At 41.2% G+C, this 20,639-nt stretch overlaps 1 protein-coding gene across 7 annotated transcripts in view; it reads right to left on the reverse strand.

Moving 5' to 3' along the window:
* The window catches only part of fancc (FA complementation group C), a 183,359-nt gene that overhangs the window by 39,795 nt on the left and 122,925 nt on the right, over positions 1 to 20,639 (reverse strand). For all 7 annotated transcript variants that reach the window (XM_072281638.1, XM_072281635.1, XM_072281639.1 and 4 more), the window contains exon 9: positions 2,528 to 2,583. In XM_072281638.1, coding sequence (XP_072137739.1) covers positions 2,528 to 2,583 — 56 coding nt within the window. The remainder of the gene's footprint in view (positions 1 to 2,527; positions 2,584 to 20,639) is intronic.

Raw genomic sequence — 20,639 nt, forward strand, 5'->3', positions numbered from 1 at the left:
ATTTTAACACAATTTGACAATTATGGATGGCCCTTTTGCAAAAAGGACATTTTATCTACTTCATAAAATGATGTTAAAATAATCTTAAGCTTCAACGATTTATTACACCTGTAAAATGACAAGAAATTTGCTTAAATCAATGGTCATAATGAGATTACTCCAGAGAGAACTTTACACTGGATGAGATTATTTTGTCTTGATGCTACTACACCAATTTCATATAAGCAACAGCAAACACAGCATAAACTTCCCAGCAGATCTGATTTTTACCAGTTCTTACTGGTGATAATTACAATGAATGAATGAATGAGCATAATAGCTCGCTTTGGTTTCCTGCCATTGTGTATGACCATTCATTTGGAGAAGATGACAGTTTCTAGCTACTGAAAGGACTCATGGCCAATGAACCTTACAAATAAAAAGCAATTGTGATAACAAATACTTAATGGCAGTAAACAAAAATATACATGTTTCCTAGATTCATTGGCTTCAAGAATTCTTTATACATTGTCAAGCATTCACAAGTGAGAACTACTTCAAGAATATGAACCATGCCCTAACACTAAATGGAAAATTCATTTATGCTTAAAAGAACAGACTGTGAATGTCAATGGCATTTTAATTATCTCACTTGATCACCCTCAGACTTGTTTATGCAGACAATTAAGCTTTAAGCAAGCAATTATGCTAAATAACCTTAGAACCTGCACAGATCAGCTGGTTTGGGTATTTGCAGACATTTGTAACCTCTCCCTACTTCAATCTGAGGTTCCCAGCTACTTAAGGAAGACCTCTATTATCCTGGTACCAAGAAAAATAAGGTAGAGTGTCTTAGTAACCATCACCTGGTGACTTTTAACATCCACATTCATGAAATGTTTCAAGAGGCTGGTCATGTCACACATCAATACCAGCCTGTCAGACAACCTTGACCCACTGCAATTCACCTATTATTGAATCAGGTCTATGAAAGATGCCATTTCCCTGATCCTACACTCATCTCTGGAGCACCTGGACAATTGAAACACCTACTGTAGATTAAACTATTGTTTATTGACTCTAGCTCTACCTTCAATACTATAATCCCAGGTAAACTCACCTCTTAGACTTAGGACTCAATGCTTCCATCCTCAATTGGATCCTTCATTTCTTGGCCAAAAGACTGACAGGACGGATAGGCAACAACTCTGCCATGATTATTCTCAACAAGGCCGAGTCCTCAGCTCCCCATTCTACTGCATGTGGACACACAACTGTTTGGACAAGTTTGCAAATGACACCACTGTAATGGGCCTTATTTCAAATAACAATGAGTCAGAGTATCAAAAAGAGATAGAGCCTATTGACATGGTGTCAAGATCTCTGAGGATCTAACCTGGTCCCAATATATCAATATAGTTATAAAGAACGCAAGACAGCGGCTATACTTTATTAGGAGTTTGAAGGGATTTGGCATGCCAACAAATACATTCAAAAACTTCTATAGTTTTACCGTGGAGGGCATTCTGACAGGCTGCATCACTGTGTGGTATGGAGGGGCTACTGCAAGGACCAAAAGAAGCTGCAGAAGGTTGTAAGTCTAGTCAGCTCTATCTTGGGCACTAGCCTACAAAGTACACAGGACATCTTTAGGGAGCGGTGTCTCAAGAAGGCAGCATCCATTATTAAGGACTTCCAGCACCCAGAGCATGCCCTTTTCTCACTGTTACCATCAGGGAGGAGGTACAGAAGCCTGAAGGCACAAACTCAGCAATTCAGAAAGCAGCTTCTTCCCCTCTGCCATCTGATTCCTAAATGGACATTGAAGCTTTTTACACTACCTCACTTTTTCAAAATGTACAGTATTTCTGTTTTTGCACATTTTTAAAATCTGTTCAGTATACGTAATTGATTTATTATTATGTTTTATTTTATTTATCTTTTCTCTCTCTGCTAGATTATGTATTGCTGCTAATCTAACAAGTTTCTCATCACATGCCGGTGATAATAAACCGGATTCTGATTCTGATTCTGATTCACATCCCTCAATGTCAGCAAAACAAAGGAACTGGTCATTGACTTCAGGAAGGAGAGGGAGGGAATTGGTGCACACATTCCTGCTTACGGTATATCAACAGTGCTGAGATTGAAAGAGTTGAAAGCTATGAGTTCCTATGAGAGAAGAGCCTAACCTGATCCAACCACATAGAAGCCAAGACCAAAAGAGCTCAACAGAGCCTCTACTTCCTTAGGAGGCTAAAGAAATTTGGCATGCCCCTGTGTATCCTCACCAATTTTTATCAATGCACCAGAGAAAATACCTTATTCAAATGCTTCACAGCTGGGTATGACAACTGCTTTGCCCATAACCAAAAAAATCTGAGGACGTTGTAGACATAGCTCGGCACACCTTACAGCACCAGTAACTTTGCAGTCTTGGATAAGTTCTGGCAGAGATGTTAATGACAGAAGGAGAGAAAGAAATAAACACAGCCCCTAGATTTATGCAATGTGTATTTATATGAATAAATCAGCATATAATGCTTACCTGAAAGAATCATCAATTACCCTAAACAACGAAGGATGATAGGCTGATACTTTTGGCTGCAATAAAAAAAAACGTTAATTGGAGTGTTGACCTTGTACTAATTTATTGAACAATGGAATAATTAACTTTTTCTAAAACAGTTGTTTTCACTAAAGTTCCCAATTTAAAACATTCCAAGGTGAACTAAATTTGACAAGCTGAAAATGCAGGTTTTGCACGAAGCACATCCTGAATATCACTGTAGACTTCCATAAATATTCTGTTTAATATTCTGAGTTAATAAATTCTAGCAACACTGCAAGCATATCCAAGTCTGAATTTAGACCTGCTCTGGATATCCTTATTTTTTAACTAGTTAACCCTTAAAGCAAGTAACAATAAAAAATAAAGATAAATGAAAATTATTCATCTTTATTTGATAAACACTTGAACATGTTTTTATCTTTGAGATACTATAACATATATTCTTCCAATATACAGTTTTTGTAAATTTGACTTCTTTTGTGCATACTGACTACATTAACGTGAATATATACAAAACTTAGAATCTATAATTTTTTTTCTATTTAACCATATTTCATACTCTGCTGGCTTAGTCTCAATTGTGGTACTTATATTGCCAGGTTAAAATAAAGGCAGTAGTTTCCACTCCAGGACTGGAAGCCATAAAGTAGAATATTGCTTCAGTGCAGTAGTTTGGAAGGGCTGCACTATCAGAAGTGATATTTTTTTCAGAACACTGTTAAAGAAATGATCACCTGTAAGTACAGATGTGACTGTTCAGTTAAGAGCTTGGTATTCTGCCAACATGCTGAATCAAATTGAGATTTAATATCACAGGCATATGTCGTGAAATTTGTTGTTTTGCAGCAGCAGTAAGTTCATTGCAATGCATAATAATTTATAAAAACTATAAATTACAGTAATAAATAGATATAAAAATTTAATTAAGTAGTACAAAACTGTCCAGCAGTTATATGCCGTCTGCACCACTAATTTACTGTGCTATTGTTGGAGCAGTCCGGTCATAGGCAAATTGCCTACATAATAGTTTATCTACAATTCTAATTCCCATCAGTGAACTTAAAAATAAGGGCAGATCTTGCAAGCTCTCTTCCGCCATACCACAGCATCACTTTATTACACCAGCTCTTCATCCCATTATTTCCTTAATAATCAAAAATCTATCAATCTTGTCTTGAACACACTCAGCAATGGTGCCTCCAAAGCCTTCCTGTGTAAAGAATCCTAAAAATTCACTGCCCTCTGGATAAAAGAATATCTTCCCATTTCAGCACTTATTTTGTATATTCTGGACATTCTATCCCTGGGGAAAAAAATCATTATTGCTATTATCCTATCAAACCCATTAGAACTTTCTGTTTCAATGAGATCAACTCTCATTCTTCTAAACTTGAGATTATCAAACTAGTTTGCTTAATCTCTACTCCTAGGCCAACTCTAATCAAAGAATCAATCTGGTGAACCTTTTTTGCCCGATCAACAAGACCTGGTTCCCCAAGTGAGAGTAAGCAATGTTGCAGATGGGGCTGTAGCCTTAAACTGGGCAAATTTTCTATTGGGGAAGAAATGACAAATATAGCAAGGTTGGAGACGGCTCGAGGGCAAAGATAAAGGGAGGGGTGAGACGAGTGTGGGGGAGACAGAAATGGTAAAAGTAAGAGTGGTCATTCCAATTGCAAAGGCTGCAGCAGGTTTAATTTGGCAGGGTATGTGCAGTACACCTTGTAGCCCAGAAGCAGTGCTGGTAATCACAAACCATTTCTACATAGAAAACCATACTTACCTTCCATGGCCAGGCTTGCTATTGACAATGTCACACCAGGAAGGAAAGCATAAATTTCACAGTCTCAATAGAATACTAGAATAAGCAACTGACCTCCCAGAAGGATTTTCTTCCTGCTCCACATCCCACCTCCATTAAAAGTGTGTAGGTTTCTCAAATTTAACTCAAACAATCTCAAACAATAATGAGGTGGCCTACAGGGAAGAAGTCACCTCTCTGACACATTGGTCTCAAGAAAACAACTTTTCCCTCAGTCACAAAAACAAAGGAGCTCGTTGTGGATTACAGGAGGAATAGAGATGGGCTAAACCCTTTTAACATCAATGGATCTGAGGTTGAGAGAGTAAACAGCTTCAAGCTCCTCGGCATCCACATACCGAGGACCTCACGTGGTCTGTACATACCAGCTGTGTGGTGAAAAAGGCACAACAGCGCCTCTTTCACCTCAGACGGTTGAGCAAGTTTGATATGGGCCCCCAAATCCCAAGAACTTTCTACAGCGGCACAGTTGAGAGCATCCTCACTGGCTGCATCACTGCCTGCAATGGGAACTGTACCTCCCTTGATCGCAGGATTCTGCAGAGAGCGGTGCGGACAGCCCACCACATCTGTGGTTGTGAACTTCCCATGATTCAGGATATTTACAAGGACAAGTGTGTAAAAAGGACCCGTAGGATCACTGGGGACCCAAACTATCCTAATCACAATCTAAACACGAGGAATTCTGCAGATGCTGAAAATTCAAGCAACACACATCAAAGTTGCTGGTGAACGCAGCAGGCCAGGCAGCATCTGTAGGAAGAGGTACAGTCGGCTATACCTCTTCCTAGAGATGCTGCCTGGCCTGCTGCGTTCACCAGCAACTTTGATGTGTGTTGCTAATCACAATCTATTCCAGCTGCTACCATCCGGGAAGCGTACCGCAGCCTAAAAGCCAGGACCAACAGGCTCCGGGACAGCTTCTTCCACCAGGCCATCAGACTGATGAACTCACGCTGATTTGAGTGTACTTTATATTACATTGCCTGTTCTATATATTATAATTTATTATAAATTACTATGATTGCACATTGCATATTTATACGGAGATGTGACGTAAAGATTTTTACTCTTCACGTATGTGAAGGATGTAAAAAATAAAGTCAATTCAATTCAAATTCCTCATTTCCCTTCTGTACCAATTTACTGTTGCCACACATTACTTTCAGCTTGAATAGTTTTTTGATTCTGGTTCAAAGTCTAGTCATTAAGCATTTGAAAGGTCACCATCGATCTCTACACAAAACTTAATGAAGTATAATTCGTCTTTGATTCCAGGCTAAATTATGTTGTTTCACATATGAAGATACCTGCTTTAGATGGCATTGTAAATTAAAATCTCACTGGGATTACTATAATTGTCATAATCATTGTTTAAAGTAATAATATGCAATGCACATTGATTGATGTTCCTCACTGGTATACGTCATCCATACTATTTATCCACTGGATACAGGTGAAATTCTGAGCAGTGACTAGTCATAATTACTGCAGCTGCATATTTAGTATCTTAATTTATTCTGCTCAACGGGAGCAAAGGATTTGCACTTATAAAGCCCTCTAAAACCTCTTACAAACACTCCAGAGTATTTCAAATACGATGAGCATGACAGTCATTTAGTGGAAAGCAACATTACGTGAACAGAATAATTGAGCTTGATGCTAAGTATGCCACATGATAGGAGCAGGGAGTCCTGTACTATACAGGAAACAAGGAAATAGATGCTTGACAGCAGCTTTTGAATCAAGCAAACCATATAATTTCTGATTTTCCTGACCAATTAGTGATGTGCATCATGCGATTTCAACTGCAATATTTAAAGACAGGTTCCCTACGTGAAATTAGTAGGAACTTAGAGTTAGAAGCCAAAGACAAGGAAGTGGTGGAATGAAATTTAGAAGTTATATAGCTCCACCTCAGTTCATAGATCGAACTGTGGACTTAACAGTTGCAAAGGGGTGCTGTTTTCCAATCACGGATAGAAGAAGTTGGCTGAGTACAACCGAGAAGCAGCAAGAGCACAGTCCATGAAAGAATATTTGACTTTTTCAGACATTGTTATCCTGAAAGAACTTATTCAAACTTTTTATCTCCCACAGAGCCTTCATGCATCCCACAGGGCCTTCGCACTTTCTACAGGTGCAGAGCAATAACAGCTCATCAGTGGAGATCATTTGCACGAAGAGGATACTACCATAGGCCTTTCTTAACCAATGCAGCCGCTCAATTTCTCATACCACTATGCAGTAGTGAGCAAGAGCAGATGTATTGTAAAGGAAAGCTTAATTGTCTCCTATGGAAGCTGTAAGATGCTTCGAGCTCTGCTGGTTAGATGGGAAATGAATTCTCTTGGAGGTGCATATAAAAATCTGCAATGTACTACCAGGTGTTAAAAATGCACTATGGATGATCAGAGCCATTTCAAAGATCTGTGGCATGATGTAATGGGTCTTTTCAATGACGTTGTGGCCACTGTCAAATGTAACAATCACTTGAGGGCATTCAGGTTCTCAGAAAGGGCTTGCGCTTTCTGAATATCACTATATGTAGAATGATTGACAGGAGAGTTCAACTGCATCATCCTTCTCCAATATGTAGCCAACAGAGAAGTACAGCTTGGACAATAAAAGGATAATGAAGAAAAGTGATGCAAAAGAGGGGCCTTAGCTCAAACCATTTCTTATTTCTCATACTTCGAATCTTCTCCTCAGTGAATATTTCTCTTGACCCAAGAGGTGCCATTGGAACTGTCTTTGGCAGCTATGGATTCCAAAATTCTAAAGACACGGGCCCTGAAGGATCTCAATGGTAGGACAGCAATTCAAGCAGTCCAATGAGCCCCAACGATTGCATAATTTAGTAATGCCAGAAGGAAGAGGATGTACACAAAAGCACACACATGGGTCACAATAGTAACATTAAGTACTTGGTACTTAGAACATAGAACATAAAAGAATACAGCGCAGGAAAAGGCCCTTCGGCCTACAGTGTTGTACTAAACCAAATAAATTAGTAATCAAATGGCTAACTATAAACACAAGAAAGTCGGCAGATGCTGGAAATCCAAAGCAATGCACACAAGATGCTGGAGGAACTCAACAGGTCAGACAGCATCTATGGAAATTAATAAGAATTCAACATTTTGGGCAGAGACCTTTCATCAGGACCTTCTATATATACAGTTTTATTTTCTCATGATGCCTATAAAGATGATAAATACTCTGTGTGCTTAAGCAGATTTAAGAACAAAACAGGATTAAAAACCTTCTCCATTCAAAGAACTAGTGTGCTCTACACAAAGCAACGCTGGCTCTTGCTAATTCAGCCATGGTTTTCCAAATGCTCATAAATCCCATCCCTAAAAATTCTGTCTAGTAACTTCCTTTCCACTGACATGAGACTCACCAGTCTATAGTTTCTAGGATTATCTCTGGTTCCCTTCTTGAACAATGGACCAACATTAGCTACTCGCTAGTCCTCTAGGACCACATCTGTGGCTAGAGAGGACACAAAGATATTAGTCAAGGCCCCAGCAATCTCTTCATTTGCCTCTCTCGAAAACCTGGGGTATATCCCATCAGTCCCTGTGGACTTATCCAATTTAATGCTTTTTAAGAAACTCAACACTACCTTTTCCTTTACTTCGAAATGCCATAGCCTATTAATAATCTCGGCACTGAGCTTCCTGTCCTCCATGTCCTTCTTCTTTTTTGTTTTATGGCGGTTGGCAACCTGTTTTCAGTGCATTACCGCCACCTGCTAGACTTCTTGTGTTCCAACCAAATATGTCCTGGAGTTCTCTACTTTAGACAATCTAGTTCAGCCTGCAGTTCTCTATTAGCATCACACTGTAGTTGCAATTACTCATGAATGCTTAATGCACTCATTAGATAATGCCGCAAACTGCTATTCTTCCCTAATTTTGTCACATGTTTTCATGTAGTTGCATTACCTCAATTACACTGATCTCATCTACATCACTTGTAAGACTAAAATTGTCTTGTTAAAGAATAGTAATTAGCGCAAGTCATACTTTTAAAATTGCTATTTTTCCAAGTCTATCTGCTTTTTCAGGTTTTCCTTTTCTTGGATCGTAACCTGCAGTTGTTTACTGAGACCTCGGAGTTCTTCTTCATTTGCTTCCATGTTTTCATTTTATAATCTGAATGTAGATAATTCACTTTGCAACAAATTCCTTTTCCTTTTGTATCTTTGTAATAATTTCCTCCATTTTCCAATCGCTTTCCAACTCACCCTTGTTCTTGTCGGGTACTTCTTTGTTGTTGGAGTTCTGCACATTTACCCTGGGTTTCAACCATAAAATCTGAGGATTTTCCTTAAGTTCTGAAACATTTCTTAAATTCTTGACCATTTGCGATAAATATACTGCCATTAAGATTCCATCTCCCCTGCCTGTGAACTGTTGGATCCTCCATTCAGCGTTTCTTTGACTTCTTCCCATCTCGTCCCTTTAATACCAAGATACTTTTCTGCAGACTTGACGATAATTTTAATTTCCTCAGTTCTTTTGCTTGTTTGCGCTGAACAATTAATTGCATCCACCATAAAAAGCATGAAATCCTTTCTAGTCATTAATAGTGCATCCTTATTTTTCATATTACAGCTCTCATAATTCACCAGTTTATTATTCCCTGTATTTGTTTGTCTGACAGCCTTTTTTTCATCAAATTCCTTTACTGCTTCTGCATGACTGATTCCTTGAGTTACTTTTACATATTGTGTCTCAGCCGCCTTCTTGCTATAAATGCACCCTCGATCAGCTGCACTGTGTTCCTCGCCACAACTGCAGCATTTCAGGCTAGCTCCAGCTTCACATTTCCCATATTCATGATCTCCAGCGCATCTCCCACATCTTTGTTATCCTCTGCAGACCGCCGCAATATACCCGAATTTCTGATATTTATAGCAACTTAAAGGCAGTGGTATATATATTCTAACTGCATAACACATATACCCGAAGTAAACATTAGTCAGCAATCTCTCTTCATCAAAGTTAATCATTACCGATCAACTATCACACTTTTTCCCATTAAACTTTCAAACGTTTAGCCTCAATAATTTTTGCTCTTTTTATGTTCTGTTTAATCTCAACCATAGTAACTTTTGCTGGTATCTCCGAAATAACTCCTCTAGTCCACTTTCTATTGTTGGGTATTGAGCATTGTACTTCTTTGCCGTCTATTTTACATAATCTTATCACTTTACCTTGCTGAGCATTATCCTGACAAATCACTAATAGCAATCCATTTCGTAAAACCTTTGCACCTTTAATCTCGCCTATAATTTTGTTGAGCATCTTCGTCAAACGAATCAGGTTCCAATCACCAAAAGACGCCCCGTCCTCACTTAGTTTTATAATTGCTTTAATCTCATCTTCTTTCCATTGTTTTGCTGTCCTGTTTTGATCATCTGCTGACTCCTCAGAGTTTGATATCCCATACCTCTGCTTTCTTTTCTTCCTCTTTCTATTCCATTCCTCTTTCCCGCCGACCTCCATCTCTAGTTCACTTCCACTCTTGCCAAAAACTTCCTTCAACAGCTTGGCTCTTTCCTTGATGTTCTCTCTCTCCACCATTTTCCAGTCACAACTCCTCTTATCCTCCATGTCCTTCTTCTTGGTAAATATTGATGCAAAATACTCACTAAGGACCTCACCAACATCCTTTGCATCCAATAAAACGTTTCCTCCCTTATCAGTGCTCTCATCTTCTTCCTACCCTGACTGGCATGTGGCACTAGAAGTAATCCAGAGATTACTATCTTGGAGGACCTGCTCTTCAGCATCTTTCCTAACTCCCTATACTCTCTGCACAGGACATTTTCCCCCTTTCTACCCGTGTCATTAGTGCCAATGTGCACGACAACCTCTAGCTGCTCACTCTACCCCTGAGAATATTTGGCAACCGCTCCAGGATGTCCAGGATCCTGGCACCTGACAGGCAACACACCATCTTGGACCCTGCTCCCTTTTCTCCCATGATCCAGTCTCCTCTCCTGTCAGCTTCCTGCTTCTCCAGCCCTTTACCTTTTCCACTTAACACCTTCCACCTTCTTACCTCATTGCTCCTCCCCCACCCAGTGGTCATCTTCTAGCTTGACCTCCTTCCCCTCCCACCACCTTCTTCTGGCATTTCCCCGCTTCCTTGCCAGTCCTGAAGGGTCTCAGCCTGAAATAGCAACTGTTTATTTACTTCCATAGATGCTGCCCAACCTGTTGAGCTCCTCCAGCATTTTGGGTATGTTTACTGCAATTCGGTTTTCTTTTCTCTCTGTTATCATGTATTGTATTGTACTGCTTACGCAAAGTTAACAAATGTCATGACATATGCCAGTAATATTAAACCTGATTCTGATTCGGAGTCCCCAGTCACCATAACTCCGTTTGACTTCACCCTTCCCCGCTGAGCCTCAGAGCCAGCCACAGTGCCATTGGCCTGGCTGCTGCTGTTGTGCTTTGTTAGGTCATCCCCTCCCTAGCAGTATCCAAGGGGGTATACTTGTTACTGAGGGGAAGGGCCACAGGGGAACCCTACACTGACTGCTTACTCCCCTTGCTTCTCCTGGTGGTCACCCATCTACTATCTGAAGTGTGCGCTCTGGGTGTGACCACCTCAGTTAGTCTGATCTATGAGGTTTGCAGCCTCTAGGATGGTCCTGAGTACATCAAGCTCCAGCTTCAGTTCCCTGACCTGGTCAATCAGGATCTGAAGAGAAGTGCACTTCCTGCAGATGTAATCATCAGGGAGACTCTCAAGTGCCTTGAAATCCCACATCTCACAGGAGCATTCCATTGCCTTAACCACCCTGCCTACATTAAACTAAGGACTAAGGATTTACAGGCAATAAAAAATCTTAGCTGTTCTTACCTACATCTTCTCTCTGAAACCTCTGGCTCCAAGTTCTCAAGTCCAAATTTCACAATCAGAACAAATGATAACAAATACACCCTCAACAGCATCGGTGAGCTGTTCTCACCAAAGTATGACCACTCTAACATTGGTCCACTCCAACAACTGTTGCTTCCACAATGGCTGCTTACACCTCTCTACTTTTTATTGGTTCAAATAAAACTCACTCAAATGGCTCCCTGCAACAATGCCGCTCTCTCTCTCTCGCTACTTCAAAGAATGACTCATTCCCCACGAGACTTGTTCTTTTTAAATGGCACCCGCTCTGCATCAATGCCACTCTCTTTCTCGCTAATTCAAAAAATCATATGACACTTGAATCATATATGTGACAGCGAAGATGGTATCAATGAAGCACGGCGACATTCTGCAGGCAGCGTACAATACTTCTAAATTAGCCTCTTTTGAATTACCTTCATTGAGACCTGCAACACGTACTTTTAAATCAACTTAACAATAGACAGATTTCATGATCTTATTAAGGACTTATCAGACCTAACTTTCAAGCAAGCAGGTACGACACCTTCAAGCAGACAAAGTTGCACCACGGCTGGAAGCAAGGTGGGAGGGGGGGTTACTCCAAGCCAGGCTGAAACACGGAGGAATGAGGCCCCTCTACTCAGCATCTCATTAGCAAAAGTGTAGTCACTGGAGAACAAAATTGAGGACCTGAGGGCAAGGTTGCGTATTGGAGAGAAATGAGAGATTGTTGTGCTCTATGTTGGATCGCGACATGGCTTGCTTCCAGTACGTCAGATACAGCAATCAGACCCAAAGGCTTCTCGATTCACAGAGTGGACCGACCGGCTGATTCAGAAAAGGCAAAAGGTGGAGATGTAAGTTTCATGCGTAACTCTTGGTGGTGCTCCAATGTGGTGGTTTTGTCAAACTTGTGCTCCCCTGACTTTGAACACCTAACAGTGAAATGCTGTCCGTTCTATTTACCTAGGGAGTTCTCGTCCATAACTCTGACCGCAGTTTACATACCACCCAGTGGATGACTATAATCAAGCACTTGAGATACTGCATAATGCCATCTCCAGACAAGAAACAGTCCATCCCACAACGCACTTCAAATTGTAGTCGGGGACTTCAATCAGGCTTGTTTGAAAACCCTGCCCAATTACCATCAGCATATACAGGTGTCCCCCACCTTTCGAACGTTCGCTTTACGAAACCTCACTGTTACGAAAGACCTACATTAGTACCCTGTTCTCGCTTTCAGAAGGTGTTTTCACTGTTACGAAGAAAGGTAGCGCACGATAAAAAATCAGCGTGCGAAAAAATCAGCACCCTGAGCAGCCGCTCTCCCCCGGATTTGGAGCGGCATTGCTGAAACACGTTGCATTGAGCAGTCATTAGCAAGATGAGTTCTAAGGTGTCGGAAAAGCCTGAAAGAGTAAGGGTGTTACACTTAGCATAAAACTAGACATAATTAAGCATTTCGATCATGGTGAACAAAGCAAGGACAAAGTGAGTTTGGCTTGTGGAAGTTGACGAAGATGATGTTGAAGAGGTTTTGGCATCCCATGACAAAGAACTGATAGATGAAGAGCTGATGCAATTGGAAGAGGAAAGGATAACAATTGAAACTCAATGCAGTAGCGAACTGAACGTGAAGCAACTGCGTGAGATTTTCGCTGCAATGATAAAGTACAACTTTAATTTTGAAAGGGTACGTAGGTTTAGAGGATATTTGCAGGATGGTTTGAGTGCTTACAAACAACTGTATGATAGAAAAATGCGCGAGGCTCAGCAGTCAAGCAAGCCTTCCACATCAGCCACAGCAGACGATGAACCTCGACCTTCGACATCGAGGCAGGCAGTCATAGGAGAAGATGAGCTGCCTGCCCTGATCGACGATGAGATGACACCCCCGTGTCCCACCACCTCAACACCCAGGTCCTGGACAGATACTGTACCGATTCACGAACAACGCAGCAGTAGCCGGGAGGCACACAGCACATCTTTAAGAAAAAAGCCAAAATACACATGCTAATTAATTAGGTGCCACCTAGCACTTAATTGTCAGCCCAGATCAGAGATCTGCACCGACATTTACGTGCCGGGCAGCACCTAATTAATTTCTCTTAGGTGTCTCCCTCCCCCTTCTAGATCTTTCTGTCTCTATCTCTGGAGACAGCTTATCTACTGATGTCTGCTATAAGCCTATTGACTCTCACAGCTATCTGGACTATTCCTCTTCTCACCCTGTCTCTTGCAAAAATGCCATCCCCTTCTCGCAATTCCTCTGTCTCCGCCGCATCTGCTCTCAGGATGAGGCTTTTCATTCCAGGACGAGGGAGATGTTCTTCTTTTTTAAAGAAAGGGGCTTCCCTTCCTCCACCATCAACTCTGCTCTCAAACGCATCTCCCCCATTTCACGCACATCTGCTCTCACTCCATCCTCCCGCCACCCCACTAGGAATAGGGTTCCCCAGATCCTCACCTACCACCACACCAGCCTCCGGGTCCAACATATTATGCTCCGTAACTTCCACCACCTCCAACGGGATCCCACCACTAAGCACATCTTTCCCTCCCCCCCCCGCTTTCTGCAAGGATTGCTCCCTACGCGACTCCTTTGTCCATTCGTTCCCCCCCCCATCCCTCCCCACTGATCTCCCTCCTGGCACTTATCCTTGTAAACGGAACAAGTGCTACACATGCCCTTACATTTCCTCCCTTACCACCATTCAGGGCCCCAGACTGTCCTTCCAGTTGAGGCGACACTTCACCTGTGAGTCGGCTGGGGTGATATACTGCGTCCGGTGCTCCCAATGTGGCCTTCTATATATTGGCGAGACCCGACGCAGACTGGGAGACCGCTTTGCTGAACATCTACGCTCTGTCCGCCAGAGAAAGCAGGATCTCCCAGTGGCCACACATTTTAATTCCACTTCCCATTCCCATTCTGACATGTCTATCCACGGCCTCCTCTACTGTAAAGATGAAGCCACACTCAGGTTGGAGGAACAACACCTTATATTCCGTCTGGGTAGCCTCCAACCTGATAGCATGAACATTGACTTCTCTATCTTCCGCTAATGCCCCACCTCCCTCTCATACCCCATCCGTTATTTATATACACCCATTCTTTCTCTCACTCTCCTTTTTCTCCCTCTGTCCCTCTGACTATACCCCTTGCCCATCCTCCGGGCTCCCTCCCTCCTTTTCATTCTCCCTGGGCCTCCTGTCCCATGATCCTCTCATATCCCTTTTGCCAATCACCTGTCCAGCTCTTGGCTCCATCCCTCCCCCTCCTGTCTTCTCCTATCATTTTGGATCTCCCCTCCCCCTCCCACTTTCAAATCTCTTACTAGCTCTTCTTTCAGTTAGTCCTGACGAAGGGTCTTGGCCTGAAACGTTGACTGTACCTCTTCCTAGAGATGCTGCCTGGCCTGCTGCATTCACCAGTAACTTTGATGCGTGTTGCTTGAATTTCCAGCATCTGCAGAATTCCTCGTGTTTACCTATTAATTAGCATGTTTATTTCGGCTTTTTTTCTTAACGATGTGCTGTGTGCCTCCCGGCTATCGCTGCATTCTTCGCGGCAATGTATTGCGTGGCGGCCCGGAGGGTGGGGGCCACTGCCTGCGACGACTCAGTCTAACACACCACCATCAGTGTGCTCAGCGCTGTTTTCCCAATTCTGGTAAGTGGTACTACACTGTACATACATTATTTCTACTTTATATAGGCTGTGTATTTTTACGTGTTATTTGGTATGATTTGGCAACTTCATAGTTTAAAGGTTACTGGAGAGCGCGTTTATGCCAACAGCGCTTGCGTGAGATTTAATGCCGAGAGCGCTTGCGTGAGATTTTCGCTACGGAGACCTGTGCAGGCAATCGTTGTAGAGAAGTATTTCTACTTTATATAGGCTGTGTATTTATTATATCATTCCTGCTTTTACTATATGTTACTGTTATTTTAGGTTTTATGTGTTATTATGTGTTATTTGGCATGATTTGGTAGGTTATTTTTTGGGTCTGCGAATGCTCACAAAATTTTCCCGTATAAATAAATGGTAATTGCTTCTTCGCTTTATGACATTTCGGCTTACGAACCGTTTCATAGGGACGCTCTACCTTCGGATGGCGGGGGAAACCCGTAACCTGTAGCACCAGAACCCCAACACACTAGACCACTGTTATACTAAGATAAGAAATGCCTACTGTTCCATGCCCAGACTGCATTTCAGTAAATCTGATCACCTGGCTGTCCATCTCCTACCTACATAGAGGCAGAGGCTAAAAAGCAAAGCTCCAGAGATTAGAACAACAGAGAGGTGGTCGCAAGAGACAGAGGACAGCCTATGGGATTGTTTTGAATTAGTGGACTAGGCCATGTTTTAGGACTTCTGTGAATCTGAATGAATGAAGTCGCAGACTTTATTAAAACACTTATAGATGAGTATGTCCCCACAAAATCATTTTGAGTCTACTCCAGCCAGAAGCCCTGGATGAACTATATCTGCAATCTTCTGAGGGCCAGATCAGAGGCATTCCAGTTTGGTGACCAAGGAAGGTACAGGAGGTCCTGGTACGCTGTCCGGAAAGCCATCTCACAAAGTAGCAATTCTGGACCAAACCTGAATCAACGAAGGTTGCTCAACCGTTGTGGCAGGGTTTGCATATTGTCAACCCTTATAAAGTTAGATCAAGCAACATAGGCAACAAGACCTTCCAGATGACCACAATGCCTTCTATGCCCACTTTGTCCACCAAAACATGGAGGAACTATCACAAACTCCCACAGCCCCCGATGATCTTGTGAGTTCAGACTCTGAGGCCAACATGAGAGCAGCCTTCAGGAGGGTGAACCCACAGAAAGCATCCAGCCCAGGTGGGATACTAGGCCAAGTACTAAAGACCTGTGCTAATCAATTAGCTGGAATCTTCACTAAGATCTTTAACCTCTCACTTTGGCAGTCAGAGGTACCTGCCTGCTTCAAGCAAGCTTCAATTATGCCTAAGAAGAATGTGGTAGCCTGCCTCAATGACTATCATCCAGCAGCACTTACATCCACCTTGATGAAGTATATCAACTCCTGCCTGAGAAGTGATCATCATCCGCTCCACTTTGTCTACCAAAGCAACAGGTCTGCAGCAGATGCCATCTCATTGGCTCTTTACTCAACCTTGGAACATCTGGACAGCAAAGAGGCATACATCAAAATGGTCATTACCACATACCATCATCCCCTCAAAAATAATCAATATGCTTCAAGACCTTGACCTCAATACCTCCTTGTGCAATTGGATCCTTGATTTCATGACTTACGAACCCCCATAAGTTTGGATTGGCAACAACATGTCCTCAATGATCTCCATCCACCCATGTGCATCACAAGTCTGTGTGCTTAGCCGCCTGCTCTGCTCTCTTTACACATTTGACTGTGCATAGCTATGCAAAGCTCCAATGCCATATTCAAGTTTACTGACGACACCACTGTCATAAGCCGAATCAAAGGTGGTAACAAATTGAAATATTCCCACAACCTATGGACTCACTTCTAAGGACTCTTCATCTCACATTCTCGATATTTATTGCGTATTTATTATTCTTATTTCTTTGTTTTTGTATTCTCACAGTTAGTTGTCTGTTGCTCACTGGCTGAACCCCCAAGTTGGTGCGTTCTTTCATTGGTTCTGTTATGGCTGCTACTTTATTACGGATTTAATGCATATGCCCACAAAAAAATTAATCTCATGGATGTATATATGGCGACATCCACGTACTTTGATAATAAAATTACTTTGAAAACTTGAACTTTGAACTTTATTTACCACCACATTCATATTTTGTCTACTGGTTTCTCACCAGCAAATAATATTATCAATATAACCAAGACACACACAATGCTGTAGGAACTCAGCAGACCAGGCAGCATGTATGGAAAAGAGTACAGTCTATGTTTCAGGCCGACACCCTTCAGCAGGACTAGAGAAACATAGTCAGAGTTAGAAGGTGGGGGGACGGGAGGTAGAAACACGTGATAGGTGGAACTGGGGCGGGGGGGTTGAAGTAAAGAGTTGGGAAGTTGATTGGTGAAGAGGTACAGGGCTGGAGAAGAGGGAATCTAACTGGAGAAAACAGAAGGCAATGGAAGAAAGAAGAAGGGGGAGGAAAACCAGATGGAGGCTGCGGGCAGGCAAGGATATAAGGCGAGAGAGAGAAAAGGGGATGGGGAATAGAGAAGGGGTGGCATTACCAGAAGCATCAATTCATCAATTCCTCTAACTTAGGTAATCCCTCCACCCCACTTCTCTGGTTCTCCTCCCCTTTTTCTGTTTTCATGGCCTTCTGTTTCCTCCTATTAGATTCCCCCTTCTGGAAGGGTTTTGGAGAATCAGGAGATATTCCACTATCACAAATTATCTCTGAACTTGTGTTGCAACTGCTATTGTCACCATGGCTACTCGAGTTAATTTTCTAAACAGCGGTGACTCCTAGAAGATATTGACGCAAAGTTCAAAGTTTGAAGCAAACTTATTATCAAGGTATATATACGTCAACATTTACAACCCTGAGATTAATTTTCTTGTGGGTATTCACAATATATACAAGAAACAGAATAGAATCAATGCACCCAACAGGATGGCCAACCAATGTGCAAATGACAACAAACAGTGAAAGAGCAAGAAAGAAAGAAAAAATGGAAATAAAAATAATAAAAAAAATAAATATTTAAATGGTACAGAAACACAGACTGACATTCCATTTTGTGGCTGAAGACCTCTGTTCACCATGTACAGCACAGATGTTACATGTCACATCACCCTAGCCCAAACACTGTATAGATCTTGCTACATGCAGAGCAAGCCTCTTTAGTTATTAAGAATGACTAATGAAACTGAACACAGTGATGGGCAAACTTCCTAATACTAACATCATGGAAGGAAAGATATTAATGAAGCATTTGGCCCTAAGAACTACTGTGGCAAAATTGTGCAATCCAGATGACTATACTCTGGGTAGGAGTGGAAATTCCAGTGCTTAATCTGTTGAAGGCAGAGGCTAGTGAGATGCAAGGTGAGAACACGGGAATTCCTTCCTGATTCTGCGAAAGAGAGAGAAAGGGTAAAGCAGCACACCACAAACATGAGGGCAATCAGAGGATCAAAGCCCAGGGGCAGAGTCTCATATTCTGGAAGGAAAATAAAAGGAATCAAAAACAGACGTACTGCAAGAAAGGTGACATTAACACGACAGATATAACAAGTGATTGAGAAAGCAGAAGAATGCAACAAAATCCTTAAAGGAAGCAAAGTGGGAGAAAGTCCAGTACATCTTTACAAATCATTACCTTTCTGAGACGTAACACAATGCTTCACAACACTGGATTACTTTTTTTCCTCAATTTTAAATTATCATGTTGTTAAAATAGCAGGTGTAAAGAGATAGAAAACAATAATTCATATTATTGTAAAATGGAATTAATCTTATATCAATGAAAGGTATAAAAACTGGTTTACAAATTTGGAACAGTGATCAATGAAACCTTTCATTCATGGCACTTTGCTTGTTTTCTTGTTCTAATACTAGACCAAATCAAAATTATTTTAAAGTAGATTTTCAAACCACATTTAGACGTTACTACAAATCTTAGTCACAATACAATATACTTATGTAGACTGATGTCTGCTTGGGAAAGGCTCTTTGTTATATTAAGTTGTCAAACCGTATTTAGGTGTCAGCTAAGTACTACATTAATGGTATCATTGAGGGCATAACCAGTATAATAGAGAGCTTTTCCCAAGCAGGTATCAATCTACTAAAATAAGGCACGAAACAATGCTGATATACAATTTCTCAGGAATGCTGACCAAATGTATCTATAAGTAAAATGCAGTAAGAGCACTGCAAAGGTAGAGAAAATGCTCATAAACCTTGCAGTATACAGGAGTTGCTATTTCTCCAAAGTTAGAAGTCTTGGCTCCCTGCTTACTTTAATTCTGTTATGGATGCAAATGTCACTGAAAATCAGCAGTTGGAAATTAGGAAATTGCAAAGTGAAATTGACAATATTTATACGTTGGAAACTCAAAGAAATTTCCTTTACCTGAGACAAAAGAATTATGAAGTAGGAGGTAAATCAGCTAGATTATTAGCATATAAATTACGAAAACAACAAGCAGACAATACAATTCATAAAATAAAGAATCCAAAGACAAAGCTTGTGGAGAGTACAATAGGGAAAATTCAAGAGAGTTTTGAAACATATTATCGAGAGCTGTACTCCCAACCCCAGGCCTCCAATGAGCCCTATATACACAGTTTATTGAATTCTTTAGATCTACCTAAACTTACAGATTTACAAAGTGAAAGTCTATTAGAACCAGTAACTGCCAAAGAACTGAATGTGGCCATTCTTGGTTAAAGGCTGGAAAGTCCCCGGGTTCAGATGGGTTTACCTCAGAGTGGTACAAATCCCTGAAGTCACAGTTAGCCCCATTACTACTTAACACCTTTAATTGGATCTTGCAGAGAAGAGAAACTCCACCTTCCTGGAAAGAAGCGATTATTTCAGTTATTCCTAAAGAGGGTAAAGATAAACTAGAATGTGGCAATTATCGGCCAATTAGTGTTCTTAATTTAGATTACAAACTATTTACATCTATATTAGGGCGCAGATTGGAAAAGCTCTTACCTGGCCTAATCCATTTAGACCAGATTGGATTTATTCAACAAAGGCAAACACAGGACAACATAAGGAGAACTCTACACATATTAGAACAGGTTAATAAGAACGAGACAGAGACAATGGTAGTAGGATTAGACACTGAGGAAGCTTTTGATTCGGTTAGTTGGGCATTCCTATACAGAGTGTTAGGAAGATTCGGCTTTCAAGAAAAGTTTATTAAAGTAATTCAGACTCTATATGACAGCCCGACAGCTCGAATTAAGATAAATGAGGACCTCTCTGACTCCTTTATTTTAGAGAGAGGCACTAGACAGGGATGCCCAATTTCTCCTCTCCTTTTCGCGCTCTATATTGAACCGCTTGCCCAACTAATAAGACAGAGCGAAATCGTAAAAGGTATCAAGGTGGCAGGGATTGAACAGAAAGTGGCGTTATTCGCAGATGATGTTTTAGTCTATCTGAGTGAACCAGAAAAATCATTTATAGGATTGTTTACACTGTTGGATGACTTTGGGAAAATATCAGGTTATAAAATAAATGTAAAGAAAACGCAGGTTATGTCCCTAAATTATACACCATCCAAAAAATTGCAGGATACATATGATCTTAAGTGGGAAGCTAAATTATTAAAATATTTAGGAATAACCCTGCCGAAGGATCTTTCAACACTGTCACAGGTACATTAT

The sequence above is a fragment of the Mobula birostris genome, chromosome 17 (assembly GCF_030028105.1).
Source record: "Mobula birostris isolate sMobBir1 chromosome 17, sMobBir1.hap1, whole genome shotgun sequence".
NCBI classification, from domain to species: Eukaryota; Metazoa; Chordata; class Chondrichthyes; order Myliobatiformes; family Myliobatidae; genus Mobula; species Mobula birostris.